At 39.4% G+C, this 20,981-nt stretch overlaps 1 protein-coding gene and 1 pseudogene across 1 annotated transcript in view; both read right to left on the bottom strand.

Annotated features, from left to right (window-relative positions):
- Positions 1–710: 710 nt before the first annotated feature.
- The window catches only part of PHF3 (PHD finger protein 3), an 82,518-nt gene continuing 62,247 nt past the window's right edge, over positions 711–20,981 (bottom strand). Inside the window, exons 8-16 of the mRNA XM_075861991.1 lie at positions 19,234–19,390; positions 19,010–19,126; positions 18,529–18,657; positions 13,436–13,568; positions 12,803–12,998; positions 10,419–10,575; positions 7,658–7,747; positions 5,234–5,429; positions 711–3,494 (exon numbers count right to left, since the gene is read on the bottom strand). Coding sequence (XP_075718106.1) covers positions 1,447–3,494; positions 5,234–5,429; positions 7,658–7,747; positions 10,419–10,575; positions 12,803–12,998; positions 13,436–13,568; positions 18,529–18,657; positions 19,010–19,126; positions 19,234–19,390 — 3,223 coding nt within the window. The 3' untranslated portion in view covers positions 711–1,446. The remainder of the gene's footprint in view (positions 3,495–5,233; positions 5,430–7,657; positions 7,748–10,418; positions 10,576–12,802; positions 12,999–13,435; positions 13,569–18,528; positions 18,658–19,009; positions 19,127–19,233; positions 19,391–20,981) is intronic.
- The window catches only part of LOC142758987 (uncharacterized), a 2,184-nt pseudogene continuing 1,321 nt past the window's right edge, over positions 20,119–20,981 (bottom strand).

Raw genomic sequence — 20,981 nt, 5'->3', positions numbered from 1 at the left:
CCGCTACCATTTTGGAATTATACTTTGAGTGCTGCTTATTTTTGTGTGTGTATATATATAATATATATATATATCCTCTTATGTGCTGTATGTAAGTTACTAGAGAAAAGTCAGTGTGCAGTGCTCAGATGAAGCCAAGGCTAGTACACTTAACTTTATCTCAGGACTCTTCTCTAGTAATTTATATACAGTGCACACTGCAAGTGTGAACAGACCCATTGAAATCAAGGGATCCGGGTGCTAACACACAGCACACAGACAAGAATCACGCTTGTCTTAATGAGAAACGGTTTTTAAAAGAAACTTACAAAAAGTAATTTACAGTATTTAATGACGACAAGGAGAAACCCGTGTATTTCTGTATAGAAGTTCTTCTTCTGCGTTACTATATTCAAATTGGCAGCACCCATCACATCTTTGCTATAAGCACCAAATTACTGATGTAAATATACTTTTTTTTTTTAAATACAAAAAAAATAGGATGCTGTAAGAAGGAAAGTTAAAAAAAAAATGGATAGTAAAAGGGCCTCCAACATTGAATTGTTAAAAGTAACCATATGCAAATGTTTTGAAAAGCTCAAGACACCTAGAAATTTATAAATTACACATGAAAAAGACAAACACATTACAATTCAAAAAAAATATTAAATGCAAGAAATCTTACTAAAACCTTTACTTTTTAGAACAAGAATTAAACACAACATTACATACAGTGGAATGAGACAAAATATGTTAGTTTTTTATCTTTAAAATCAAAATATTCCTTAAAATATTTACATTTTACAGTATAAAAAATAGCAAAACACAAGAATGTACAAGCTGAATTTTCAAGTATTTAAAGCACAAACAAAAAAATTGTAAAATTTAACTTACTAAGAAATTGAAGCTTGAAAGATTAGCCTATATACCCCTATGGCAAGTGCATTTCAAAGCTATAGTAACCGAAAGGGCTTTGACTCAATAATCTATTATATAATCAACGCAGATATAATGACCATAATAAGTTATTTGTGGAGACTTATTAACTTTTGCCAAAGGTTTTTTTTGTTGTTTTTTACAGCACCAAATAGTCATCTAAATCTCCAAGTAAGAATTCGTAGAGCTTCGAGATATTCTTGTTTTAAAAACAGTGCAATTAAAAACATTTTGTGTAGAGAAATTTCTTTTAAAATGTTAATACCTTAGCATAAAAAAAAATTTGCTTTGTCCAACCCAAAATTTCCAACTAAATATATTATTGCATATTTAGAAAGAAATATATTGGGCATTACATTTCCATTTGTGTAAAAGATTTGTTAAATAAGTTTAAGATTAGTGAGAATTTAACACAAAACATATAATGGGCAATCAGGCTTACAACAGTTTGTGTCTGGAAAAACACTGACAATTGATAGAAAATGATGGCACAACCAAGTAAGAGATAAAACTATCAGCATGAGATGTTCTTTATCGTTTACTTTTATCACTGTGGTCCCTACTCCTGTCTTTGTGGTGCCGATCCCTCTCTTTTTCCTCTACTCGATCTTTGTTTCTGTCCCTACTTTTTTCTTTATCATGAGAACGATCCTCACTTTTAGATTTATCATTTCTCCCGTCTTTACTTGTTCTACTATCAGAGGACTTGTCACTATGAGAAGCCCGTGATCTTTCTTTTTCCCTGTGTGACTCATCGCGGCTTTTCCGATCTCGGTCATGACTTCTCGCTTTGTCTCTACGTCTGCTTCTTTCAGATTCTCTATCTCCAAGCTTATCACTTCCAGATTCCTTCTCATGCCGCTTATCTCTTGAATGATGTGACTCACTATAAAATCTGTATCTGTGTTCACTTCTGCTACCTCGGTTAGAATTTCGGTCAGATATACGATCTTGTTTGTCCCAGGGATCACTGTGACGTCTTTCTGGACCTCTGTGATCTTTAGGATACAGTTTTTGTGGTACTTGGTACATGATTGGCTCATTGCTCAAAAGTGGTCCAGTAGAAAGATGACCAAAAAAATGAGGTGGTGGTCTAGCTAACTGAAGTGTTTGGTGCCAGGCAACTAATGGATTGTGCATACTGGGTTCTGCAGATGGAAATCTAGGTGGTCTTGGAAACCCCATACCTAACGGTGTTGGTAACAGAGGTGGTATGTGAGGAGCATATGGAAATATTGGATTACCCTGCATAGGAAAGCCGGGAGCGTGCTGGAATGGAAAAGCTGGAGGGCTAGTATTTAAAGACAGGAACGAAGGCTGTTGTAACCTTAATGGAGAAAAGTTTCCAGAAAAAGCAGGAGCTGGGTTTTTGACAACATTTTCAGAATGTGGAGCATTTGTGGTTTGTGTCTGGGATTTGTTTGCAGCCAAAGCTCGTCTAAATTGAAGGAGAGGATCTGTCTCGTCTATAATGAGATCTGGACGGAACGGTTTGTCCTTTTTTGATTCTTCTGCTAGATCTGTTTCAATGTCTGGGGAGGAAAAGAGCGGCAAACTGGTTTTTGGTCTACTCTTAGGCGACGATAGATCAGCTTCTTCATGTGAATGTTTCTTCGTCTTTTCTTTCCTGTGGCGGGACGTACTCTCGGTGGATTCCTTTTTCTGGTGTGAATTGGATTCAAAATCTTTTGTATTTGAAATATTAATAGGATGACCTCTTCCAGCTGCTTGTCTAGGATCCCTCTTAATATGTATTAACTTTGGAGATTTCACAGGACTTGAACAAACATCCACAGATGATACATTATCATCATCATCGATGTTACTTTTTGTCATTGGAGTTGAAGACATATTTGAATTTGGTACAATATGCTTAACATCATCTTGTTCTGCAAAAAAACTTTTATCTATACTTTCCTCACCTAGCTCACTCATTGTAGTTAAAAATGCCTCAGTGGAAACATCCGGTGGTTTATCCTTCAGAGAAAGCCCTAGTGATGATCCAGTTATAGGAGTTTTATCATTTGTTTCTTCTGTAGTACTGGATGCTGTGTTCATATCTATATCTAACAATTTTTCAGATGTGACGGATTCATCCTTTACTTTAATTTTATCTTCTTTTAAAGGCTCATCGTTATTTGCTATAGATGGTGGTTTACATTCAAACACATTTTCTGTAGTACCTAAAAGAGACTGTAATATATCATCAACAAGTAAAGGTCTGTTGTCCAGGTCTGGATTTTCCCATCCAACTAATACACCTGGTAAAAATCGTAGCGGCTTTGGAGGATCTCGCTTAATTGCCACTGGTACAGTTTCCACTGGTGCTTGTGGCTCTTCAGTTTCTGAAAGCTGTGCTCTATTTCTATTCTTATGCAATACCGTAGTGAAAGAGTTAAAAAAATCATTTTCCTCATCATCTTCATCATTGTCATCATCAAGTTCAAGCTTACTCTTCTTCTCCGGTACATTGAGTAAAGAGCCTAAATGTTCATCATCAACTATTGTACTGTGTTGTCGTTTCACTTTTTGACGAATGATCAAAGCCAGAAGTAAATTTGGTCTATGTGCTTCTAGGCCTGTAGAAACAATAAAAACAAATACATCTAGTAAGTGGCCATATAAGAATAAAATAGTTAATTAGTACCACCGTGCTAAATAAAATATGTCAAAAGAACCTGCATTTGTGTCATATACTTTTTTTAGTGCACCATGCTTCTTTGGCAATTACAGCCAATGATCTAGCACTGTTGCTTCTGAGTGAAGCCAGGTAAGGCCTACAGGAGCAGAAGGTGCTGAAAAGACTTCTGTTGAAATTCTAGGTAAGCAACAAAGTTAGAGTAAGGAGGGCTTAAAGAGGCTCTGTCACCAGATTTTGCAACCCCTATCTGATATTGCAGCAGATAGGCGCTGCAATGTAGATTACAGTAACGTTTTTATTTTTAAAAAACGAGCATTTTTGGCCAAGTTATGACCATTTTTGTAGTTATGCAAATGAGGCTTGCAAAAGTCCAAGTGGGTGTGTTTAAAAGTAAAAGTCCAAGTGGGCGTGTATTATGTGCGTACATCGGGCCGTTTTTAATACTTTTACTAGCTGGGCGTTCTGATGAGAAGTATCATCCACTTCTCTTGAGAACGCCCAGCTTCTGCCAGATCACGCTGTGACGTCACTCACAGGTCCTGCAGCCACATACACAGCGATTCTGCTTGATTAACGTTACCCAGTGTCCTGATAATGAATACACATGACCATCCAGCCTGTACGTCATGTGTATTCAGAATCCTGACACTTCTGAATCTTTTCTGTGAGATTTACAGCAACGGAAACAAAATCTCGTTAACCTCCGTAATCTCGCGAGATTTCGTTTCCGTTGCTGGAATCTCACAGAAAAGATTCAGAAGTGTCAGGATTCTGAGTACACATGACGTCCAGGCTGGATGGTCATGTGTATTCATTATCAGGACACTGGATTAACGTTAATCAAGCAGAATCGCTGTGTATGTGGCTGCAGATCATGTTCTAGTAAGAACGCGATTCTGCTGTCTAAATGAATGGAGAGGAGCGCATGATGCCGATTGGTCAGCGTCATACACTCCTCTGTACAACGCCCACTTGGTCGAAAGTAAAAATACTGCCACTTGGGCATTAAGCAACTCATTAGCATAAACCAAAATCGCTCCTAACGTTGTGAAAATAGATCATTTTTTAAAATAAAAAGCATTACTGTCACCTACATTATAGCGCCCATCTCCTTATGTAGAAGATAGAACACTTATAATGTGGTGACAGAGCCTCTTTAAAGAGGCTCTGTCACCAGATTATAAGTGCCCTATCTCCTACATAATCTGATCGGCGCTGTAATGTAGAGAACAGTGGTTTTTATTTTGAAAAACTATAATTTTTTAGCAATTTATGAGCAATTTTAGATTTATGCTAATTAGTATCTGAATGCCCAACTGGGCGTTTTTTAACTTTTGAATAAGTGGGAGTTGTACAGAGGAGTGTATGATGCTGACCAAAGTTAAAAAACACCCAGTTGGGCATTAAGAAACTAATTAGCATTTATCTAAAATTGCTCATAACTTGCTAAAAAATGATCGTTTTTCAAAATAAAAAACACTTATCTACATTACAGCGCCGATCAGATTATGTAGGAGACACGGCACTTATAATGTGGCGACTGAGCCGCTTTAAATATGTTTGTAGCACAACACTTTAGAAAGTCTTAGCTTTAGTAGTCACATCAGCAAAACTAAGAGAGAAATAAATGAATGTAGAATTTTTATGTAAAGGAGAAAAATTGTGCTTAAAACTTACCAGGCCCGTCAAAGGGTACAAAAAAATGTGGAATTTTTTCAGAGGCACCTAAGGGAATGAGATACATGTCTTTCACCTGCCTCATGTTATTTGCGACTACACCATAACGTTTTCTGCTACTGAAGTACGAATATAGCAGTGTGTAAGATATTTGATCTTCTTCGGTCTCCGGAGTAAACCGAATTACACAGGTTTCCTAAAAACAAAATGTTATTTAGTTCATTTCTTGATGATAAAGCGTCTCTCTAGTTTTGAGGGCAATAGTAAAAAAAATTCCCAGACCAACAAAAGACACCATCTAATTGCAAACAATACAAAATTTTAATATTAGAAACATTAAATGTTTTTTTCTTCATTTTTAAAGAAGAGCCAGGTACCGGTTTTCTTTCTGTAGTACATATCACAACCACCACGGTTAGTGTTTTCTACATTTACTACTTATCCCAGTGAGCCATGATCCATGCAGTTACACATGAATGAGCATTGATTGTATCCCCTTCCCTTCCCTGCATGTAGCCAATTAAAGTAATACATGTCTCCAGGTGGGGAATAGCTGCTTGTGCTGTAAAAAACATTCAGGGACCGGCGCTAATAAAGTTCATCTCCGAGAACGAGTCTGTGACGTTCAGCTCATTTATGAGGAAAGCATCAGCAGGGGGTCAATCGCTTACAGACATTTTCACTGATCATTATGTTTACCCTTTAAACATGGAAAAACATGTGCTAAACCAGTCAATCTCTTGATTAGGATTTTTAATTTAAACCGAATAATAAAAAGGACACTGACACATTTTTTTTTAAAGTGTAAATTGTCTGAAAAGTATTGCGGTTTTACAAAACTGCATATCTGGTTTGTATGTCCGTACACGGTTACATCGGCTTTCCGAGAAAAGCCGATCAGAAACTAAGCGGCTCAGCACTCACCCGAGCACTTATGCCGCTTCGTATTAGCGATCGGTGGGGGGTCTCGGTGCTCGGACCCCAACCAATCAAAATTTCTAACATATGACATGTCAGAGGTTTCTTGAAAATTTAGTTACCCTTTAAGATCACGGATCACACACTGTGTTTAGAGTCAGAGGGCTGGTGTCTTGGGTTATGAGACTATTTGCAGCCGGGTTTTTTTTCTCCGTGTTTATATAAACACACAAAAAAAATACGCCGTTCAGCAATACCATTAAAACTAGTGACCGGTAAAATGTATAATATGTATTATCTTCTTACAATGGCACCGGTCATGGGATGGAAAATAATAGGCCGCAAGTGAACAGTTAGTTTTTGAAGTTGATCTGCTGTTTGGAGATGCTATGACTAAATCGCCTAGCCATCACAAGTTGACCCTCGTCAAGGATACTTACGCTTGCCCAGGGCTCCCGGTATGCAGGGCATAGAACCAAAAGTGGTTCAAGGAAGACAACCGATGAACCAGCGACGGGGTCATGAGTGCCCAAGGCTCATTGGTGAGCGTAGGGAGGGAAAGTTCGCCTGTTTGGTACGATCCCACAAAGCAATGAGGCTTGCTGTGCGTAGGGGCTGCGTAGCTGCAGACTGGTCAGAGTCCCCATGTTGAACACTGTCCACTGCTGAAAGCACCCACAATGGGCACACGAGTATCAGAATTGAACCATAGAGCAATGGAAGAAGGTGGCCTGGACTGATGAATAACATTTTTGTTTACATCATGTGGGTGGTAAGGTGAATGTGCATCACTTACCTAGTGAAGATTTGCCACCAAGATGCACTATGGGTAGAAGGCAAGATGGCGGAGGCAGTATGATGCTCTGGGCAATATTCAGCTGGGAACTCTTGGGTCGTGGCATTCATATGGATGCTAATTTGACACGTAGCACCTACCTAAACATTGTTGCAGATCAAGTACACCACTTCACGGAAACGGTATTCCCTAATGGCAGTGGCCTCTTTTAGCAGGATGAGTCCTGCCCCACTGTAATAATTGTCCAGGATTTGGTTTGAGGAATATGCCAAAGAGTTCAAGGTGTGCAGTAGGTTTCCAAATTTCCTAGATCACAAGGTGATCGAGCATCTGTGGGATGCGCTGGAAAAAAACCCGATCCATAAAGGCCCCACCTCACAACTTACAGGACTTAAAAGAATCTGCTGCTAACTAATGTCTTGGTGCCGTATAGCACAACCTTCAGAGGTCTTGTAAAGTCCAATGCCTCGACGGGTCAGAGTTGTTTTGGTTGCACGAGGAGAACCTACACAATATTAGGCAGGGGCTTTAAATGTTATGGCTGAACAGTATATTTAATACAGTATGGCAAATAAAAACTCAAGACCTCAAGTTAAAATGAGTGAAAACTGTGCTAGTGGTGACCGGGTACCTTTAAACATGAAAACGCTTATTTGTATTTCCAAATGTTTGTCAAATACATGGAGTCTTAAAAGAGATCACTGGATTACCTTTGTTCCAGAGGCCTTTATTTTTTCTACATAGTCCCAAACAGTTTGTGGTGAAATCCTTCCGCCTACTTGTATGCTTTCAGGAAGATCCTATAAAGAAAATAATATAGTCCTTATGTTCTAACGGTATTAAGTTGAGGCTGGAATATCAAACACTGAATCTGTGGCAAAATCAGCACATTTTCCAGGCCGATTTTGGATGCTGGTTTTAAGATGCAAGCGGATTATGACGCTGTTTTTCAGCATGGTTTTAAAAACAGGGCACTGGGGGGTTTTAACTTGAACATTAAAATCAGTGCACAGTCTTCAGTACTTTCTAGTGCACAAAACAGCGCCGAAAGCATTGGGCGCTGTTTTTTCAGCATTCAATTGATTTCAATGACAATATTTGGGCAGATTCAGAACCTAGATAGATTGATGGCCTTTTTTTTTTCTTAGCTGCAATGATTTTGATTTAACGCATTGAAAAATCAAACACCATATGAACTACATGTGCTGATTCCCATTGAAAACAATGGGAGGAAAAATAGGTGTTTTCTCATGCGCATTCCGACACTGAAAAAGTCTTGGAATCAGTTTGCAAAAAAAAGCTGTGTGAACAAGGCCTTAGGCTTCACATTTTTATAGATACCTGCAACAATGTTTCCATCCTTCACATTGCAGTCCATAGGCCATTGGACTGCATATTGCTATTGGCTGTCTATAAATAAGCGAATAGGTGCCATAAAGCAATCTGTGTTTTCTAATATACTCCCACTAGTAGAATTGCGCATGTATACATTTCCAATAGCCCAGTATCAGATTACAGGGCCAGAGGTACACTTTGATCAACTTTACTACATTTGCCATTTAGCTAAGCCCTCCCCAATATTTAGCTCTATTGGCACAAGAGATAAACGTTAAAAAGTTGGTTCAGGGTGATACTTAAAGGGGTTTTCCGAGATCTAAAACATTTTTTGAGTAATAGCCTGCCGCTTTTTTTTAGCTATAAACTCCCCAAAATACCTTTTTGTTAGTTATCCTTTTCCTTCCGTGCCGTAAATGTCTGTTTACAACCTTCACTTTGTGAGAAAATGACACGAAGGCGCTGTAATAGTGCAGGAGTGGGCATGTGTGATAAACACTGTTCGTGTAGAAACCACACATGCTCAGAGACGCTGGAGGAAGAGGATCCAGTCCACCCCTTCCCTCAGTGTACAGTGACATCGCCGTACATTGTGCCGGCCAGAAAAAGGAAGTCTACGGGCCAGCGCTGGAAGTAAAGATTTCAAGATTCGAGACATATCACTTGACCGGCGCTGGAATCGGGTGTTAGAAAAGGAAATCCAAACGTAAGTATTTTACACATTTGATTATTTTTAGTGTAGTGAAATAGAAATTAGTTTATAGGTTCTGGAAAAGCCCTTTAATCTCATCTAAATCTTTTGACATTACATTTAATAAATGGCCAGGGATATTACAAATGGAAAAAAATATACTTAAGCCATTCAAGAAAATCTGGTGGTCTGATCATGAAATAAAAAAAATGCTTACTTAAAAGGGGCAGTCCCATCTTAGTCATTTATGGCATATCAACAGGAAATGGCATAAATAGCAAATAACTGCGGGTCTCAGCTCTGGGACCCGCACCTATGTCCAGAATGAGGGTTCCCGATCCCATTCCGCATGGTGAGGGGGCCTCCCACTGAAACAGTCAAGCACAGCGGTTGCCTGCCAGGCTGGACAGAATCGGAGGACCCCCATTCTGGAGTATGAGAAAACACCTAACACGCATTTCATCTGACAAGGTTCGTCTCAAACCCCTGCATTTGTGTATATAATGTTTTATTGGGTCTATTTATTTTTATTATATTTAGTGTTATATTGATATTTCAGCTCTGAAGCGCACAGTAAATACAGCTCTGAACTGTAAGGGTACGTCCACACGTAACAGATTTGTTGGAGACATTTTCTGCAGCAAATCTGGAGAGAGCCCAAAGGAAATCTACAGCGGCAAATCAGGCAGATTTGGTACTGACGTGGTGCTGATGTGATTTGTAAACATCCGAGGGTGGAAAAAAAGGCAGCCAAACTCATCTCCCCTGGTCCTCCCACAGCAACGGATCCCTGCAATGTTCACGTGGGATGAAACATCATCACATTAGGCCGGCTGCATAAAGACCAGCCGGGGGGAGAAGGGGCGCGTTGCTACTGGAGCGTCAGGAGAGGTGAGCATAGTCTTTCTTTTTATTTTAGATTGAGAAAATAGTGTTTTGGATTTATTTATTTTTTGGGGGAGAGGGGGGTGGGACTTGTGGATCCGCAGCAATATCCGCAATTGGCGTTTGTTGCAGATTTTAACTTCCCCATTCAATTCAATGGGAAAGATCCGCGACGATTCCGCAGCATAAGTCGACATGCTGCAGATTTCAGCACTGCAGACCAATTTCCGTGTGGAAATTTTCTGCAGTGTGTTGGATGAGATTTGCTCAAATCTCATCCACTTTGCGGCTACTGTATTTCTCTGAGGAATTTCCGCTCGCAAATCCGTACGGAAAATCCACGACAATTCTGTTACGTATGCATGTAGTCTAATGCAGGTTGGAACTTCGGATATGTACAAGATAAGTAATGTAATGTATTTACAAACTTTCTATAGATAAATTCTGTGTAATCTGGGGTTTGAATGTGGACAGAGATCATAATAAAGTATGCTAAATATATACAATGTTCAAACACTACAATAACAGCCATGACAAAACTAAATAAATGCTTTCCTCACCTCTGATAAATGCTCCAACGACCCAGAAACAGGGTAAGCCTTGATGACAAATTTAGCTACAGAAGGCATATTAAGAAATCCTTTCCAAATGTAAGTTAAACGGGCCAAAAAAGTCAATTCATCTTCAGCTGTGTCCGTAATATTAAATGACTCAGAGCTATAAAGTTATTACAGAAAAACACAAGAATCATTTAACATCAGACATTGAAAATATTGCTGTTTTTATAAAATGAATGCACACCAACAGCACATACTCAACCTCAATAATATTTTGTAACAAGAACAATGGTTTAACAAAGAGATGGACAAAATACTAGACTGAAGGAACCAGTTAGACCATCCACATAGGCAATTAAACATTTTTATAGCAGGTATAAACAATTTGTGGAGGTAAATCTAATAATAATTAATCCAAAAAATTGGGACCCCCACTGATCACTAGAACGGGGATCCTGAGTATCCTGTTTAAATGGGGCGGCGGTCCCGTATGTGCACTGCCACTTCAGTCTTTCGCTATAGAATTGACAGAGATGGCCGAGTACAGAGAAATTTTGCACCATTAACAAGTACTGCTAACAACACCACATCAACTGTCGCTAGGTCCTAAAATCTCATTTACATTTACCTTTAGCCCGCTCCCTTCGCCAAATCCTGAGTTTTCATCCGTTCTTTTGGTGCCCGATATGCTAAGCCAACGGGGTGTGAACAACAGTGAATCTCCACTGGGTGGAGGCATCTTTACAGCTTCTGACGCTGTCCAATCAGCATGAGGCGGCTTATGACAAGCCTTGCCCAGCGTGATTTCATAAGACCATGTTGGAAGAAAACTTCCCCTCAACCACATTTTCCTCTGAGTGACACAGAGAAGAACATTGGCGGGCTGGGACAGGTCCCCTTTAACAATATGGCAATACCAATTGCATAATATTTAAATCTAATTTATTTTTATTAACATGTGTCCTAAAATATAGCAGTTTTTACATTGGCAACTGAAGCACACGCAATAGGCGGACATTTCCTATTTTCTGGAGACCACTTTTCAGCTTTGCTGTGCAGACAGAGAATCAGCAGAGTCATCTCATTATCATTAGAAAGCAGGGGATTTAATGACTGATTGCAGCTCTATCTAAACTGACGGTGGCCTGGGAATGGCAGAAGAGAAACACTATATGCACATATAAGGCTCTGCAGGCAGATCACTTGATAGTCACTGGACTCTGTGGAGGGGCAGTACTCCATCTCTTCTTGCAGACTGTATTAGTCTATTGACACTATTCTGACTAACCACTCCCATTTATTGCAGCTGCCATAAAGCACACAGTTATTTTTTTCTGTGTGCCTTCAATATGGCTGCCCCCAGGCAAACCTTAAAAGAAAGAAAAAAAAAACGATACTGTACGTGATACATTCCATTTAACTGTAGGAGTTTATATGGATTAAATCACAACCTTCACTTACGTACCTGTTACCAAAATGCTTTTACTTCTAGATTTCCTAAATATCTTTTGCACTGTAAGAAGGTTATTAGTTGAATTTATCAATGTTTCTATGCCAATTTCCTTTCACAGAAAAGTCACAAACGACCCAAAAGTCTCAAAAATTGCGGCTTTTGCCGATCTCACCACTCTTTAAAAAAAATGAGCCTCTTAATACCTATGTCGCATCTTACTCCTGCTTGTTTCTGTTTAGGACTGCCGTATAAAATACCAGTCAATGTCATCACATAACTTACATTGTTGTGCTCCTAAATTGCAGCTGTGTATTCTAATTAAAAGGGTTGGTCATGAAAATTCATCAGGGTTTCTGCACCTTCAGGCTACATAATTTAGCAGTTTGATTATCATTCCTGTCATTCCCATAAGACGCTCTTTTAACAAGTTGACTCTAAATGTTTATATTTAGTAAAAAAAAAAGTAAAAAAAGGGGTCGTACCAAAGTCAAATATTATCCCCTATCCACAGGAAAGGTGATCATCTTCTGATCGCTGGGGCCACACCGATAGCGAGAACAGGTGTCCTGAACTCCCTTTTCCGCCTCATTGCTCGACTGCAGTGAGGAGGACATTGAATGGAGTGGCGGTCAAGAATGCAAGCTGACGCTCCATTCAAAGTCCATGGGAATTACAGAAATGGTTGCTCTCATAGACATTAAATAGGGTGACGAGCGCATGCTCAAGCACCGCTCTATTCAATCTCCTGACTGTGTGGGATGCAGCAATAAGGAACGAGCATTTCAGGACACCTGTTCCGGCAAGAGGTGGGGGACCTGTGCATAGATGACAATTTTTTAGTCTGGAAAAACCCATTTAATACAAGTTAAACTTGTTTTAACTATTTAATACGAAGCTAAGTAATACCGTTTGAAACCTACGAAACAACAGTTACCTGGCTGCTGAGAAGAATGTGTCTTTTGGGGAGTCCAGTTTTTCGGTTTCTAACATATTTACATCCAGAGAACCAGATACAGTTGGAGTAGCTTCTGTCACATTATCAGCATCAATATCTGACTGCTTTTGCAGGACACTGGGGGCCAATTTCACTTTCTTAGGTGATAGATCTTCAGCAGGAGGGGCCATACGCCCTTAAAATAAAAAACTTCTTTGTAACGAAAATGTATAATTAATGAACAAATAAATACAACATTGTAAACCCAATCCAATATTAAACTAATAAACGAAAAGGATAATCCTAAACAAAAAAAAACAAATCCTATCAATACTAAAGGAAACAGGACCCCGTATACGAATACATTTCTATACCAGTGTTATGTAACTTGAAAGTTACTTATAAAGTGCCTACTTCTGGCGCCCTCCCATCTCTATCTGAACTCCAGCACCCTTCGCTTCAGCTATTCCCCTGATCACGTGTCTATCTCATCCAACAATAGGATCAGAAGAACAGGGCCTAACCTGCCAAATCTCTCCCCTGATAGGTTAGCCTGACAGGAAATCTAGCATGCATGGAGGCTTATTGAGACATTTCTGTAATATAAAGGCTTATTTATACAAGATAACAAACCTGTGCAGATTTTGCAATTCAAATCAAAAAGATGATTTTTGTGCAGTGCTGTTGTATCTGATGTAGATTCTGCAGGATCTTCTTTCTCTTTCTGAACTTCTTCTTCTTTCTCTAGTGGTTTTACAACAGATTCCTGCAATGTACAACACATAGGGGTGCAATTAAACAAAAATATTTGCTGACAAGTGCTTTTCTTTTTATATTTTATTTACATTTGAGTGAAATCTTGCAGTTTTCACACTGGTCACGGAGACTCATAATAGACTGACACTTTGTGTAGAGATCACTTCTCAATAGTCATCTCATTATCATTACAGGCAGGATTACAATGACCGGTAACAATGGTATTCACAAAGCTCGAGTCCCGCACAGTCACATATGCACGCATCACAGAGAACGCCCATAACACTCTCCCATAGACGCCATGTCTATGGGAGAGTGTTATGACTAAGAGCCTGTTCACAACGTTGGCTTTCCGTTGAGGGTTTCCGTCGTGGAACCCCTCAACGGAAAGGCAAACGGAAACCTTAGCTTCCGCTTGCATCACCATTGATATCAACGGTGACAGAAACATTGCTAATGGTTTCCGTTTATCACCATTTCGTCAGGTTTCCGTTTTTTTGATGGTTCACAGGACGGAAACTTCAGATGGAACCCCTTAAAGGAAAGCCAACGCTGATGTGAACATGCCCTTACATCGTTTTGCCTGCTGAAAATCTCTGCAACTGCTCTTTGCAGCTCAGAGCAGAAGTTCAGGTGAAATGGCTGCCCCATTGGGAGCAGAGGAAGGTCAAACTGGCACTTGTATGGCCAGCTTAAAGTATTTCTAAACAGATCAGTATTTTTATATTTTATTACAATACTGTCCATAGCAACAGCCACACCACAATAGTTACATAGTTAGTACGGTTGAAAAAAAAGACATATGTCCAACCAAGCGATTGGAGAAATGGATGGGACAACTTATACAACTTACTTTTACCCCTATTGATCCAGAAGAAAGTTTAAAAAAAAAATATAATTTTTTTTGTTCTAGGAAATTATCTAAGCCTTTTTTTGCTTTACTGGGAAAGAACAATGAAAACATAAATGTCAGAGACATAAAAAGAACAATTAACTGTATTAGGTGAAGTTCACACTTTTTTTGTACCGAAGCAACTGGATATTATATAACAAGCCCATTCACCCAGAACAACACGGAGCTGCGCATTTTTAGGTTATCCCAAAACAAGAGCAAAAGACAACATATTGTCTATATTTTTTGCCTAAGTTAAAGTTAACATACTACGGACCTATATTGGGCCTGGACAAACGTTGTTGTGTGACTTAGTGGATCAGATATTGAGAGGTCCAGTGCTAAAAATACTATTGTCTGTATGATCCCTTGGTACATGTGCTTTCTGGTGGATTTAGAATTATAGTGGTTTCCCATAATCCTTAATTATCACTTATACACAGGATGGGTGATAAAGATCTACCATAAGTAGTGGGTTCCACCCGCTGGGAACGCCTCCAAACACAGAGCGGGCTTACCATGCTGTTCCTGGTAGGCCCATAGGAATGGAGTGGTAGTGCGCATGCTCAACCACTGCTCAATTCATCTTAATGGGGATGCTGAGGGTTATCTTCGGCAGCCCCATAGACATGAACAGAGCGATCGATGAGCATGCACATTACCGCTCCGTTCATATGGAGCTCTCAGGAATGGCAAGTAAGCATGTTCTAGTGATCAGTGATGGTCCCAGCGGTCGGACCCCCACTCATCATATATCTATCACCTATCCTGTGAATAGGTGATAAATCAGGATTGTGGGAAAACACATTTAAGGGGATGTCTTCCGACTCCGTAATTGGGCAATGTCATCTTGGCCCTGGTTTCTCTTTTATCGGATTATTGTATATTTTTATATCGTTCAATCAATAAACTTTAATGCTTTTTTTTCTCTGTACATTCTATTAGGCGTGTAGCCCTGTCTTTTACTCTTGTTTTGGTTGTTTTTAGTTTGGAGGTGCCCTATTAATATTGAGGATGTGTAGGTTCTATATACCAAAATACAAGATCATCAGTACTCTCAAAAAAAAAAACAACATTATTTTGGTGCTCAGCAATAGGAATTGAATGCAATAGGAAAAAAAAAAAAAGATTACCGCACGAACCGATCCGTTAAAACAGTCACTATTTCATCTGTTAAAAGACACAAAGACAGAGTGGTGGGTACAGCATTCTGACATGGGGGTGTTCATGTCAAAAGGTATCAAACCATGCTGTGTCTTTTAACAGATAAAGTACTGTTTTAACAGTTTGTGAGTACTGCAATACGATTGCGAAGGTGCCGATGGTGGCTATGGCAACTGGAGGCCTAACAATGACCTCCTGGTCTACAACGCATGGAGGCCCATTAGGCCCCACCCGGAAACGGAGCCTAATAGACTTGCTGTCAGTGTATGATTGACAGCTCTAATCCATCGAACTACATGGGTAGTGCAATGTATTAGAATAAAGATCATAGGTGCAGGCCTTCAAGTCTGGGGTTCCGTCGGAGGTTTCCGTCGGGTGAACCCCGCAACGGAAAGTGAAACCAAAGCTTTCGTTTCAGTCACCATTGATAGCAATGGTGACGGAAACATCGCTAATGGTTTCCGTTTGTCACCATTCCAGCAGGTTTCCGGTTTTTCCGACGGAATCAATAGCGGAGTCGACTGCGCTATTGATTCAGTCTGAAAACCGGAAACCTGCTGGAATGGTGACGAACGGAAACCATTAGCGATGTTTCCATCACCATTGCTATCAATGGTGACTGAAACGGAAGCTGTGGTTTCACTTTCACTTTCCTTTGCGGGGTTCACCCGACGGAAACCCGGAACGGAAAGCGAACGGTGATGTGAACAGGCCGTTACACAGCCTTTTTTGACTGAAAAATAAAAAAAAGTTATGGCTCCCAGAATATGGTGACGCAAAAAATAAAAAAAAGTCGTTTTATTGTGCTAATGCTGCAAAACATAAAAAAAACACTATATACATATGGTATCGTTGTAATCGTATTGACCCACAGAATAAAAGTAAAAAGGTTATTTATAGCCCATGGTGAACACTGTAAAAAACAAAAAAACAAAAAAAAAAAAATATATTGTCAGAATTTCTGTTTTTTTGTCATCAAAAATTTTGATATTCATTTTCACGGCCTCATTCCACTAAAGTCAGCAAAAAAAACAAAAAAAAACTGCGGGGTCAAAATGCTCACTATACCCCTTTACAAATTCCTTGAGGGGTGTGGTTTCCCAAATGGTGTATTTTTGGGTGTGTTTCCATGGTTATCAACAGTCAAAACAACGGAACCATTTCACAACGTTGACAAACGGAAACCATTACCAAAGTTTCTGCCACCATTAAGATCAATGGTGATGCAAACGGAAGCTAAGGTTTTCGTTTGCCTTACCGTTACGGGGTTCCTCTGATGGAAAGCTCAGATGGAACCCCTCAATGGAAAGACAACGCTGATGTGAACACAGCCTAAGGCCTTATTCACACGAACGTGTTATACGTCCGTGAAAATCACGCACGGACCTATGTAAGTGAATGGGGCAGTTCAGACAGTCAGTGAATTTCACGCAGCGTATGTGCGCTGCGTAAAACTAACGACATGTCCTATACTTGCCCGTGTTTCGCACAGCACGCACCCATTGAAGTCAATGGGTGCGTGAAAATCGTGCACGGCACACGGAAGCACTTCCGGGTGCCGCGCGTGATTCGCGCAACAGTAGTAAAAAGAATGAATATGTAAACATAAAAACAGAGTGTCATAATGATGCCACATGGAACTTTTGCTTGCTCGTGTGAATAAGGCCTAAGTCCCGACACATGAAATAATACACACATATTTGGTATCGTTGTGACCATAACAACCTGCACAACAAATTTAAAGCATCATTTATGATGATCGGTGTATGCTCTGTAAAAAAATAAAAACAATTTCTTTCAGCATTTTATGAAACAATTATATATATTAAACCATAATGTAAACGTACCAAAAGCTGACACCTTCACAAAGTACAACTCATCCCGCTAAAAACAAAGTCTCACACAGCTAAGTCGAGCAAAACATAAAGTTATGAACGCCGGGTTGCAAAGGAGGAGAAATATAAAAGTGATTCTGTCCTCAAGTATCGTTTTGGTATCGAGAATTGCAATACACAGACATTTGTGCTCAATGAATGTTACAGATAGAAAACTGACATGTTTTCACAGATATACCATTTCAGTGCAAAATGTGTTGTATCCAGCTTGTGCCACTCGAGACACACACCCCATAAATAGTTAAGTGGGTTCTCCCGAGTACTGTAATATTCCATTTGTTGCTATAAACGGCTGTTAACCCGCGCCATCCTATGGATGTAACTGTACACTCATTTGCGGGAAGGCTCCGCTAAAATGGTCGTAAAGTTACTATCTATTCACACTCCCGACACTTCGGTTAACTTTCTGTGGGACTTAATTCCAGCACAGCTTGATCTCACGAGATCACGCTATGAATGACAGCACAGGGTGATCTCGCGAGATCATGCTGTGCTGCGTAAGTCCCACAGAAACTTTACTGAAGTGTCGGGAGTGTGAATAGACATGCCTATTCACTCTCAAGACACTTCGGTAAAGTTACTGTGGGTGTGACAGCACAGCGTGATCTCGTGAGATCACGCTGTGCTGTGAGTACAGCTAAAAATGAATGAAGAGAAGTGTATGACGCCGATTGGTCAGCGTCATACACTTCTTTACAACGCCCAGTTGGTAAAAAGGTAAAAAACGCTCAGTTGCCTATTAAGAAACAAATGAGCACAAATCTAAAATTGTTCATAACCTGTTCAAAAATGATGGTTTTTCAATAGAAGTATAATCTGGTGACAGAGCCTTTTCAAATTGGCAATGCCCATTTAAGTAGCAGCTTCTGACACATTTTTTGTTCAGTAGTGGCACAGTTTTGGCTAAGTGTGAACTGGACCTTAAAACAGGTTAGTGTACAATAGTAAAATAACACAAAATTCAAAGAACAGAGAACAACAAAAAGTGTACAGAGTACACACAGTACACTCAGATATACCTCAGTATCCATGGCCTCTGGCTCTTTCATAGGAGCATCAGTTTCTATTTCTATTTCTCCTTTATGTGTAATTTTGGTGATTGGACGCCGTTCAACTTCACGCTGTTCTTTCTCAATCATTTCAATGGTCTAAATAGGGAATTAAGAGCACATATAAGTATGGCCAACTGCTGCAAGGTCACTTGTAACATGGGATATTACCGCATGGTATCTGAAAGTGTATAATGGCAGGTAAAGATGACTGGATAAGAGAGAATTACTGTAAGCAGATTGCTTGTGCAGTCATATGTCCCAGAGCGATCATAGGTTATCTAATTAGGAATGGTAACTGAAATCTGTTGCAGATTTTCTCATCTCACAGATTTGTTTAGATGTCAGGAAAGATAAAAATTTGGAAATATTAAATATCCCATAACAAATAATGACAGGAATCGGTTTAAAGAACAATAGTCATAGAAGAAAATATCTATATTTATCTTACATGTCTATTTTCTCTTTGTCTCCATGCTGCTAACTCTCTCGAGGCCAATTCTTCCGGAGTCATCTTAATAAGATGTTCAGGGGTGATGTCTCCTTTAAGTACTCGCTTGTACAGTACCTGGCAAAGCAAAATGAAAACACATTGTACATGTGACTATGTTAATAAAGAAAAAAAAGTGTCAATTGCTTAGTTAATTCAAAGCCTTAAATTATAAAGTAACTTACATTGTTTTTAGGATCTTTCAAATTAAACATTAAGCTTCTATACTTATTTTTGTATTTAGCATCTGTATCTCGGTAAAACAAAAATAGCTCCTTTTCAATCTTGGCTGATACTTTCGTAGCTCTTTCTTCAGGAATCTTAGAACTTGACTCTGAAAGCCTAAGTAAAAAAAAAAAAAAAAAGGTAATTTTTATTCTCATTTGTATTTGAACCGCAAACTTTTTGTAAGATTATTACAGTGTTCCATGAAATGTGTTGTCATTTTCCAGTATAAACGGCACCACAATCAAATGACATCATACGTAAACTGGCTCATTTTAATCCATCTAATACATGCTGGAAATTTTAAAGGGGTTGTCCACTTTGTTAACATACTTGGCATATCGCAAATTTAAAAGTTATGAAACGTACACATAAATTGATTTTTTAAATTTCTACTGCTGCCCAATCTGCAACATGCGTTGTTGGACAGGGCGGTAGTAATGGAGGCACTGTACAAGTAATAGCTTGTATAAGTCTGCAGATGTGCAGACAGGAAACAATATAGATGCAGCAGGCACGATACATCACGTGACCACTGCTTCAATAACTTGTTTACATGCTATGCCGTCCTGCATGGTTACAGAACAGGCGGGGTATGCAAAACTTAAATAGACAACTTATGAGTACATTTCATAACTTAATTTTAAAGGGAATCTGTCAGAAGTTTTGAAGCCTCAAAACCGCTGACCGAGTGATATAGGGGACGGGTAAGGCATTGTAAACATACCTTTTCTTTTCTCGGTCACGCAAGTTGCATGAATGAGAAAACCAACGGAGACCACTACAGCCGTCACTCAGGGCAGTGCGGTAGGGCTTGCACCATGCAGTGCAGGAGCACTTGAACATCAAGTGCTCGCTTTAGTGGCACTTTCTCGGATAAGCAACGTGCCTGACAGAGACAAAAGTAATATTTTAAATAAAATGCCCTTCACCTCCCCTAAATTACTCGGTCAGCAGATTTGAGGCCTCAAAACTGCTGACAGATTCCCTTTATGGCACATTCCAAGTATGTCTCCAAAGTGGACAACCTGTAAGGCCCGGTTCACATCAGCATTGCCCCTACGTCGAGGGGTTCCGTCTGAGGTTTCCGTCGGGGTTAACACCTCAACGGAAAGGCAACCGGAAACCTTTGCTTCCATTTGCATCACCACTGATCTCAATGGTATCAGAAACTTTGCTAATGATTTCAGTTTGTCAGCCTTGTGAACGGGTTCCGTTGTTTTGACGGAATAAATAGTGCAGTGGACTGAAACCATTACCAAAGTTTCCGCCACCAATGAAGATCAATGGTGATGCAAACGGAAGCTAAGGTTTCGGTTTGCCTTTCTGTTGAGGGATTACCCGACGGAAACCTCCGACAGAACCCCTCAACGGAAGGGCATTGCTGATGTGAACAGGTCCTAAGATGAGAAATAAAATATAACAAAAAGGATGTATTTATCCAGATAAATTCTTATTAGTTCACAGAAACAATTTCAATGTTTTACATTAAATGGAAGAATATCCAGTCGAAGTATTAAATATAGAAAATAAATTGAGAAATATTACAACTCTTATAGATAAGTTTTTTTGTAGAATGGAGCCAGTGATATACTTGATAATTTATCCAATACATAAATTATTTTATTTGGATTATTCTTGTTTTATTTGTAGATCTTCAAGTTATTATTTATCTATCTATCATTTCAACTATTGACAATATCAAATA

Source organism: Rhinoderma darwinii, chromosome 4 (assembly GCF_050947455.1).
Source record: "Rhinoderma darwinii isolate aRhiDar2 chromosome 4, aRhiDar2.hap1, whole genome shotgun sequence".
NCBI classification, from domain to species: Eukaryota; Metazoa; Chordata; class Amphibia; order Anura; family Rhinodermatidae; genus Rhinoderma; species Rhinoderma darwinii.
Note: the sequence above shows the minus strand (reverse complement) of the source record. Positions and strands in the feature narration are given on the sequence as shown.